This window comes from Thunnus thynnus, chromosome 18 (assembly GCF_963924715.1).
Source record: "Thunnus thynnus chromosome 18, fThuThy2.1, whole genome shotgun sequence".
Classification (NCBI taxonomy): Eukaryota; Metazoa; Chordata; class Actinopteri; order Scombriformes; family Scombridae; genus Thunnus; species Thunnus thynnus.
In genome coordinates, this window is record NC_089534.1 from 6,135,283 (window position 1) to 6,146,356 (window position 11,074).

The following is an 11,074-nucleotide window of genomic DNA, read 5'->3' on the forward strand; positions in this document are numbered from 1 at the left end:
CATTATGAAGAGTTTGGTCACGTTAGTTTGTTTAGAAACGGCTCCAAAGACTAATAACAGCGATCACATTTTCAGTCTCCGGAGAGTAGTTCTGTGTAAGGCAGACACCACTGAGCATGTGCAGGAATCAATCAATCAATCAATTTCATCTGAAAAAATACATAAATCTAAGCGTAACGGACACTGAGCTACATTTAAAGTCATTTCCAGTCGACCGTCTTCAACTTAAAAAAAACAAACAAACATTTTGTTCACAGTTTTAACTGATTTTTCGAGGCGCCACCTACCTGCTGCTGAGGGTACTGCATCCCTCCCATCCCCATCTGCCCTCTGCCCGGCATGCCCATCGGGTATCTGTGTGGGGAGGGGGAGCCGTAGGGCTGGCCGGGGTACGGCGCCCCCTGCTGCTGGGAGTACGGGTTGTTGCTCATGCCGTAGAGCTGAGAGCGCTTCATCGTCATCGGGTCCATAGGCGGCACCTGAAGGAGACAAACGATTGGACGATGAGTTAATCTGTCAGTGATGCAGGTACACAGTCTGATTTTTAGCTACGCAGTACATTTTATTAAACACTGACATCTCAACAATTATCAGATGGATTGCCATGAAATTTGGTACAAACATTCATGGTCCCCAAAGGATGAATCCTGCTGAGTTTGATGATCCTCTGACTGTTCCTCTAGCGCCGCCATGCGGTTGACATTTGTGTGTTTTGAGTGAAATGTCTCAACAACTATCGGATGGATTTGAGGCTGCAACTGTAATTAATCTGTCAATTATTTTCTAGATTAAGTGTTTTGTCTATAAAATATAATTTTCTGACATTTTATGGACCAAACAACAAACCAATTAATCAAGAAAATGAATGAGATGAATCTATGATGAAAATAATCTTTAGTTGCAGGCCAAATAAATTTTTCAATCATTTTATAAAGTTAAAAGTGACGTCTTCAGATGTCTTGTTTTGTCCGACCAATAGTCCAAAACCCAAAGATATTCAGTTTACTGTCATGTATGCCAAAGAAAAGCATCCTAACATTTGAGAAGCTGAAACCAGCAAATTTTTTTGGCATTTTTGTTTTAAGGGTATGACTATACTGGTCGTGGGTTTCATACACTTTCTGTAATAAAACATCTAAAAGCAAAAGTCTTACCAGATGGGGGACCCTGGGACAAAATCTTATGAAATGGGGGTCTGTGGTCTATTTGTGTCAGTTTAGGGGTTCTTGATGTGAAGAAGTATGAGAACCACTGATCTAATAACCGCTTAGTAGTTTTTTAAGCAAAAACGCCAAACATTTGCTGGTTTCAGCTTCCCAAATGGGAGGATTTTATGGTTTTCTTTGTCTTTTGTGATGGTAAACCAAATGTCTTTGGGTTTTGGACTGTTGGTCGGACAAAACACAACATTTGAAGACATCAACTTGGGCTGTGGGAAACTGTAACGGCCATTTTTCCACTATTTTATGGAAAAAAACAACTCAGCTATGAATTGAAAATACCCTGCACATTAATCGATAATGAAAATAGCGGTTAATTGCAGCCCTGGAGGACAGTAAACACATCACAACCTAATGTACCATCAGGTGGTTCTCAGGGGGCTTCACTGAGCCAAAAAATGACAGCCGAGACTAAACTCTCCTGTCAGAGAGGATTCAGCTGAAGCAGCACTTAGACAAAATATGAGCAATCCAAAAGCCTATGAGGCCACTTCAAACTGGAGTCAACAGTCATGCCTGGGCACGCTTTAATATTCACACACACACAGTGTATTTGACACACTGACATAATAGTAGGTGTGAAGTGACTCCGTGAGAACAGATGTTTTCTCTGCTGCTCAGACGGCTGTGGCTAAAAATAGAAACCTTTTATGAATTTCACACACACACACACAAAAAATCCAGACATTTAAGCTCCTTCTTTAATCTTTGCTGTGAGTGTGGATGACACATTTCCATCAGTCAGCTGAGGGGGGTAAATAAAAATAAGAACAAGTCAAGCAGGTCGGGAGCTCTGCCAAGTCCACACAGCTGGCTGCTGTCAGAAAGGACGGTCAGCTGTGAAAGACCTGATCAATAATCCAGATGTAAACAGAGGGGGGGCCCAGCTGACAGCGATGCTCAGTGTGAGAAATGACTGAATCTCAGATATGTCATAAAACTCTGCTCTATTAGTAAGAGATTAAAGCTCCATTACCTTTAATAAATCGATAATCAATCCACACAAAGAGAATTTTCCTTACAACTGTAATGTTTTGGTGGAGAAGTTTTGAAATTTAACTGAACTTAAACTTAGCTTAAATTTAATTGTATACTTAGATAAAGAAAATGTGAAATCTACAGATTTTGATAATCTAATAATGGTTTTAGTTATTTTTTAAGCAAAAATACCAAACATTTGCCATTTCCAGCTTCTCATATGTGAAGATTTCATGGTTTTCTTCGTCTTTCGTGATGATAAACCGAATATCTTTGGGTTTTGGACTGTTGTTCAGACAAAACACACCACACCAGACATCGACTTGTGCATTGGGAAATTATTAAGTCCATTTTTCCATCACTGTTTTCTGACATTTTTACAGACAAAACGACCCCTCAATTAATCAAAAATGCCTGATCTTTCTTCTATTGAATGCCTTGTTCTAAAATGTAAACCTCCATGTTCCATGACGGTGCTTCTCATCTACCGGCCCCCCCCAAAACCAAACATCCTTCCTCCCTGAGATACATGACCTCCTCACCTCAATCTGTTCCATGACAACCAACATTGACATTGTTGTTGATATGAACATACATGTTGACAACCCCTCCTGTAATGTTGCAGTGGAGTTCCTGAGTCTGATTGAGTGTCTTGGCTTGAAGCAGCATGTTGATGCCCCTGCTCACACCAGGGGGTACACCTGACCTGGTCATCACTGATTCCACACCCATCAATAACCTACAGGTCTATGATCTGGGTATGTCCGACCAATTAATGGATTTGACATTCCTGTCATCCCCTACTAAACCTAAGTTTCAAAAGCCTTTTCAGAACTGGAAAAGCTTTTTCACAGCCAAGGTCAACAACATCAGCTCTCTGATGTCCGGCTCTTCCTCTGCCTCCTCCTGTCATCGACCCTTTGTCCGGGTAGCTCGCCGCCTCTACTCAATTTTACTGGCATCAGGCAGAGCCACACTGAGGAAATCCTCAGGAAGTATTTGTGCCCTGGACCCCGTTCCCACAGCTCTGCTCAAATCATACATCCCCATTCTCAGACCCTGATCACCCAAACTGTCAACCTCTCCCTTTAAATTGATAGTGCTCCATCTGCCCTCAAGGTCATAGTCATTCGTCCCCTCCTCAAGAAACCTACCCTGGACCCAGAAGTTCTCCAATCTCCCTTTCCTGTCCAAGGTGTTAGAGAAGATGGTTGCTTCTGAGCTTCAGGACCATCTTAAAAACAACAACAACCTATTTGAAATTTTTCAGTCAGGTTTTCATTCAGCACTGAAACAGCTCTGCTCAGGGTTGTGAATGACCTTCTGATGGCAGGGGATGAAGGGTCCTCTTAGAGCGCCTCCACACAACCACTGGACTGTCAGACTCTGCACCTAAGTGGTTTCAGTCCAACCTTTCCCTCCCTGTCACCTGTGGTGTTCCGCATGGAACAGTTCTCGGCCCCATCCTGTTTACCCTCTACATGCTCCCCTTTGGATGTATCATCAGCAAAGATGGGATGTCTTTCAATGATATGCTGATGATACCCAGCTTTACATCAAAACTGCCCCAAGCCCTTCTGCAGCCATGTCAGGCCTCAGCACCTGTCTTAAGGAGATATAGACTGGATGTGCACAAATTTCCTCCATTTAAACAGCAGCAAAACTGAAGCTCTTATTATTGGCACTCCACGCCAGATTCAGTCATCCCCCATACTAATTAGTTAATTTCGTTAATTTAGTTTCAGTCAATGACAAAACAAGAAGATAAAAAAAATTATTACAAAATCTATGGACACTTTCATCAACAAATAAAAACAAGACAAAATGCTAAGGACAGACGAGCTGGGAAGATATCAGACATATGGATAAATTTCACATTTGATGTCAAGGAAAACGAGATCCTTTGTAAACCGTGCAGAGTGACAATCACCAGTAAAAGCAAAGCTAACTTTTTTCCCCCTATTCAACTTCACAGATACAGAAGACCTCCGATGACAAGGATGGGCCACTAAGTGCAAATAATGCTGGAGCATCCCAGCAGAATATTTCCACAGTTCTTCTATGTGCTCCTAAGTACAAATGTGCTTCTAAAGAACAACATACCAAGGAGGAGGGCATAGTAACATGGATTGGGTGCACAGGCTTACTGGTCACAATGAATGAAGATGAGGAATTTGTTCTAATGATGGAGACAATAGAGTATATCTAATTATTCAGGGAGAGCAGGCTTAATGCTCACTGGTGTTATTTTGTTATTGTCTGAGATGGTCTTTTGCGAAAAAGCAAGGCCATATTCTTGTTTCTTTTATATGAGACTTGGTTTTATTTGTAGTTGATTTTCAGATAAATAGAGACATGTTTCATATCACAAAAGTTAAAACTGTTTTTCTGTATTGCATGTTCGAACCTTAATACCATTTCATAATAACAGGTAAATAGATGTTCCCTCCAGGACTCTATAATGCATTTGTGAAGCAATCTCTTTAAATCACTGACTTCATATAAATATGGACAACGTGTCTCCACTTCCTACCACTATGCAAAAGTGACGCCAAAATATCGTTTCAGGAGCTGCCATCTTGCTTATGTGACACAGCAGAGTCGAGCCGTGGGATGGCGGCCCGCGGGACACATCCCACCACCTGACGGAGGTTTGAGAGCGGCTATCACAGCTGTCAATCATGACATCACACCCCCCCTTTTATGTCGTCAGATAACTAATTAAAAATGAACTTATCAGAAATATGAGCACTTGGACAAACATCAGCATGTTAAGAACTACCTAAAATGATAGAAACTATCTTTGGGAAAAACTTATTTGATGTGTACTTTAATTTTTTAGTTTGGCTCATGTCCCATCCGCTAACATGAAGAGGGCGGGATTTATGACCTATACTGCAGCCAGCCACCAGGGGGCGATGGAGACGTTTTGGCTTCACTTTTGGGGAGCTGTCATGATGTCCATATTCATATACAGTTGATGTATATAAAGAAAATAAATTGGAAATTCTAGAGATACATTTAAATAACCCAATACACTTATACTTAAACTAAACCTGTTAGATTTTAGTCGACGAAATCTAAATCTACTGTAGATTTATTCAACTAAAACTATACAAACTAAAATTCAGATGACTAATATATGACTAAAACTAAATCAAAATTTGCTGTCAAAACTAACACTGCCTCATAACTCATCTCACCTTTGACAGCCAGGACATCCCCCTTTTGTCCTCAGTCATTTATCTGGGTGTGAGGTTTGACCCTCAGCTGATGTTTGATGACCATATAAGACATCTATGCAAAACCTCTTTCTACCATCTCAAAAACATCTCATAACTCTGCCCCTCTCTAACTTTGTCAGATGCAGAGAAACTTGTCTATGTCTTTATCTCCTCAAGAGTGGACTACTGCAATGCGCTCTTCACATGGATCCCTGGCAGGAGCATCCAGAAGCTCTAGTATATTCAGAGCAGCGCTGCCAGGATCCTGATGGGAGAACACATAACCCCAGTTCTGTTTTCATTGCATTGGCTCCCAGTCTCCTTCAGGATTGACTACAAAGTCCTGCTACTCACATTCAAATCCATCAACGGACAGGCGCCTCCCTACCTATAGGAACTGATCATACCAAAAACCTCCATCTGCACCCTCAGATCTGCCATCAGCTTGCTCTTCCAAGCCCCCAGTACTAAGCCCCGCACCATGGGGGATCAAGCCTTCTGTTCTGCTGCACCATGCTTGAGGAACAGCCTTCCTAACCATCTGAGGGCAGCACAGACCCTAGTCTCTTTTAAAAAAAGGCCTAAAAACCTTTCTATTCAGGAAGGCTTTTTCATTTTAACTCTTATTGCTATTTTCTTTATGTTGTGTGTTTTATGTTATTAATACTGTAGCACTTTGAGTTTCAATATGAATGAATGAATGAATTGAAATGAAATGAAACATCTTGCAGATTAATCGATAATGAAAATCATCGTTAGGGATTCACTTCTCAGTAAAACAGATGCTTAGTACTGTGACTGGTGGCTTGTAATGTCAATCAATACACGACAGGCACAAACTGGATCTATAATTGCCTCTGAATCTTGCCAGGTGTTTTTAACAGATCTGTTGTAAGTGTTTGAAAAAGCGTCTTGCATTCTTGTTTATTACGGTAACACAGACTAACGGTTTAACAGAAATTAAAAGGCATACACACTAAACATAACTCTTAAAACAACAGTCAGGTGTCCATATGAACAGTGAAAGAGGTTTTCCTCGCTGTAATCATTCCTCCTGTTCATACTAGATATTAAAAGATCCCCTTCAAATGAGCTTTCAATATAAGTGATGGGGGACAAAATCCACAGTGTGTCCACAGTCATTTTGTATAAAAATGCGTTTAAAACTTTATTTGAAGTTTATATGAGGCTTCAGCAGTCTGAGTTAGTCATATCAAGTGGATATCTGCCACATTTACAGCGTTGTGGTTGTCTGCCAGAGGCTGTCATAAACTGACTTTTTATCCAGTTTTAAGCCACATTTTTATGATACACTTTTTAGATCTTGGTTGTTTGTAAAGATATCTTTTAATCAGATGAAGGATTTTAGTCATTGGACGTCTTGATCTGAAGTTATCAGAGAAACATGCTAGGCAAACGTTAGCAGCAGCTTGGCTAGCAACCCCGGCGGACGTTCTGTGTCCACCGAACAGCATCGGAGAAACACTGATATTTAAAGTGAAACTGCTTTATTCAGTGTTTTTACTGGTTTTAGTCACCAGGTCCGTTTGTCTTAGAGAGGAGGTGACCTCTGCGAATAATTTGGCTCCCGGTAAAAACCTCCTGAACGATGAACACTGAGGGAATCCTAAGCTAAAAACAAGCTGATCAAACGTTAGCGGCAGCTTGGCTAGCAGCCCCTGTGGACGTCCTGTGTCCACCTTAAAAGCGTCAAAGAAACACTGATTTTTAACATGGACTGCTTTATTCAGTGTTTTTACTGGTTTTAATCACCGGGTCCTTACATTTTAGAAAGGAGGAGATCTCTGCAGATAATTAGGCTCCTGGTAAAAACATCCTGAACAATGAACACGAAAGGGATCCTAAACGGGTGAAGCTGACTGCGATGACAGTAATGGTGGTTGTTTAACAATGAAGACAACTCCCATGATCCCACACTACTTCACAACGTCATCGTCTTTGGTTACTGTTTTGATTGAGAGACCCATAGCGGCAGAAATGACCTATTGTGCGTTTCAATACATTTTAGCACAGAAGGACTGTGGATTTCGTCCCCCATAACTTACATTGTTAGTGTATTATGGAGGGATCTACTAATGGTCAGTATGAACAGGAGGAATGATTACAGCAAGAAAAACCTGTTTCAATGTTCATTTGAGCTCTTGACTGTTGTTTTAAGACAGACTTGAAAATTTTTGAACCCCTCCTTTAAGGTTTTATGGTTGTAAATATCCCAAATAACATTATCATGAAAGATTTGGAGTTTGATATGTTCACCTTCAGTCATAGCAGATTTTTGTAGAAAAGCATTCAGAAATGTATAGGATTATTTCCATTATCTATTTATCAGTCAATGACTTTCTTCCATTAGATGTTTGGTCTATAAAACGTCAGAAAATGGTGAAAAATATTAATCACCGTTTCCCAAAGCCCATGATGCAACCAACAGTCAGCAACTCAAAGACATTCAGTTTACTGTAAGTGCATTATGAAGGGATCCTCTAATGGTCAGTATGAACAGGAGGAATGATTACAGCAAGATAAACATGTTTCACTGTTCATTTGGGCACTTGACTATTGTTTTAAGACACTATTTATTAATGAGCAGTCGTGGTAATCTGTCTCTGAGATTGAGCAAGAATGACCGGTGACATGAGCCGTGCACCGAGGCTGAGGCCTCCAGCAGGCCCGGGCTGCAGCAGCTGGAGCATACTGAATATTGAGCTCCAGTGTTGTGCCGGCGGTAATGGGCACATGGCTAATCTGCATGTGTGAAGGTCAGGGCTCCTGTGTGGAGATGGGGACATAATGGGCTCCCTGCCAACTAAAGTTGCGGCCAGATCACAAGCTAAGAGGGCGAAGCAGGAACACACACCGCTGATATAACTTTAATTACCTCTCTGTGGTCCTCTATAAGCATCACAGAGAGAGAAACAACAGCTGTGGAAACAACTAGACACCTCAAATATACTTCAAAAAGAGATAATTAGCATATGCGAGGCGATTAGTGAATTCATGTCAGAGTTGAATGGAGCTGTCAAAACACGACAGGCGGCCGCAGCTAATTGTCAACTCCTGTCAAGATATCTCACTATTTTCTAACTTTATCTAACAATATGACAGTTAATTGTAATCACAGTGTATATCACGGTGCTTACAGTAAAGCGTGTTGCCTTTCATATATACATACATACAGCCTCCTCGGGCCTGTGCGGCTCGGTTCACAACAGCTAAAATGCTAATATTAGCTTAGCCTAGCAAGCTACGCACGGAGTCACCTTGGACACAGAATCGAAACACTGACTTTACTACTTTACTGTTAATTAGTATGGCTGTAATTTATTGTAGATTATGCAAATTATTAATAAAGTCGAGTCTTTATTTGCCTAATAGTAAATAAATGCCCAAATGTGTGTGTGTGGAGCTGTTTAAATGATCTGCAGTGGAAGCATAGCGGCTAACTGTGATATAACGTTAGCTCGCAGGTTAGCCGTAATAAAATGACTCTTTCTCGTTATTCAGATTCATTTATTAGCAGCCAACTACAACAGGCTGTAGTTTAATAACGTGTTATTCACCTGAGACCTGCCGCTGCCCTGCCCGTTGTTCCCCGGGCTCATGGCGGGGTGGTTTCTGTGTTGTCCTCCCCAGCCGTGAGCCGCCGAGCCGTACGGGGAGCCCGTGTCTTTAGCCGGACCGATGCTCGGCTGTTGCGGGGCAGAAGGATTATTATAATCTGGATATCCACCTCCGTAACCCCGCATCATCGGGCTCGGAGACGTTAATAGTTGATTTAAAGTCGGTGTAGCTCCCGACGGGTGCTGCTGCTGCTGCTGGAACCGCTGAAATCCTCCGTTGTTGCCGCCGCCATCTCCTCCACCTCCAGCCGGGGTGCTAGCAGCATTCATGCCCGCTTTGCTGCTGTTAGCAGCGGCCGGGCCCAGCAGGTTACTCCCCTGCCGTGACGGGCTCATCATGCCTCCATAGCCGCTGCTCCCGTAGCCAGGGCGGTAGTTCGGGTAGTGGTTGTACGGGCTGTTGTTGTTGTTGTTGTACCCTTCGTGGGAGTTTTGAACCTGATCCATGGTGCTGTGTACCGAGTGCGCCGCCGGTTTTACCCCAGTCCCTGCGCTTTGTTGTCCGCCATGTTGATCAAAGCAAGGCCCTCCTCTTCTTCCATTCCCATAATAATGATTAAACTCGGAGCTGGTCCCACATGGAGGAGGGTTGCTGTTGGTGGTGTTGGTGACTGATCCCAGGCTGGCATCCATCCGCTCCTCCTCCTCCTCCTCCTCCTCTTCCTCCTCTTTACTTTTATTCAGCTGGTGTTGGTGATGGCTGTTCCCCACCTGGAGGATGTTTTCTTTCCCTCCATGATGTTGTCTCTCTCTCTGGCCCTGCTGGAGGTTATTGTTGTTGTTGTTGTTTATGGTGTAGTTGTTGTTGTGGTGGTGGTGATGGTGCTGCTGGATGAACTGGCCGAACAGCGGAGGTGTGTGGAGAGATGATGATGATGATGATGATGATGGAAGAGGAGGAGGAGGAGCACCTCCGCCGCCGCTGCTGCCGAGGTTTTTCACTTTATGCCCGCTGAGCATCCCTGTCTCCATGACGGTCACATTTGAGATGGACCCCGGACTTTTATCCCCGCTTCCCCTCCTTGTTTCACCCTCTGCAGCAGCTGTGTTTGGGCTTGGATCTCCTCCAGGATCTACATTATTCATGCTGATGGTGCAGCTCCAGCAGAAGCACCAGTGCTCCCAGTCTGGGGAAACATCAACGACTCCCTCTCACCGTCTGACACCAGGGCTGATGCCACTTGCGTGGCCATGCACAGGTGCACATGGCCCGGGCAGCTGCTCCCGGTCACCCCGATGGATTTGGAGCACGCACGCACCGCGGAGCTCAGAGAAGTGGAGAAAAATGTGACATAAAAGTCCAACTTAATACTCAAGAGAATGCTTTTGCTGAAATCAGTTTAGTTTCTTTCCCTCTTTTACTATCTTGTCAGTGAGGTTGCTGGCAGAAAACTCACACACACACACGTCCCATGACCTCCTAAATAATCCCCATACATGTGCCAAACATGAACAAGATATAGTGCCCCCACACATACCATGTAGAATTCATACTAAAGCTGTAATAAAAGATTATTTTCATAAAAACGTTAGAAAACGTTCAACCAACAGTTTAAGGCCCAAATATATTACATTTACTCTCATAGATGACTGAGAAAACCAGTAAAAATTCATATTTGAGAAGTTGAAACTGGTTATTTATTTGTATTTTTAATTTGAAAATACTGATTGATTACCTTTGTTTTGATCGGTTACTCGACTAATCATTTCTGCTGTGATTGACAACCTCCATGAACCCATACACAGAATATTTACCCTCCATATGTACCGATATGTATCTACATACATACATGTTATTACACATATGTTGACATTACTATTACACTATTAAATGCAAGTTGTTTTTCTTTACAGTATTCATTAGGAGGTTATTCAAAAATCATCAGAAGTGGAACATGTGTATGACCATAATACTATATCGTATCCTCATATATTAAATACAAATATAAAATTTACCACATATGTTATTCATCTTAATGACATGATTCATTGCTATAGATGAAACCCAGCAGAA

General features: G+C 42.3%; 1 protein-coding gene across 3 annotated transcripts in view; it reads right to left on the minus strand.

The window, feature by feature from the left end:
- The window catches only part of arid1b (AT-rich interactive domain 1B), a 53,780-nt gene extending 43,357 nt beyond the window's left edge, over positions 1-10,423 (minus strand). For all 3 annotated transcript variants that reach the window (XM_067573145.1, XM_067573144.1, XM_067573143.1), the window contains exons 1-2: positions 9,001-10,423; positions 288-479 (exon numbers count right to left, since the gene is read on the minus strand). In XM_067573145.1, the coding sequence (XP_067429246.1) occupies positions 288-479; positions 9,001-10,146 (1,338 nt within the window). In that variant the 5' untranslated portion in view covers positions 10,147-10,423. The remainder of the gene's footprint in view (positions 1-287; positions 480-9,000) is intronic.
- Positions 10,424-11,074: the final 651 nt, after the last annotated feature.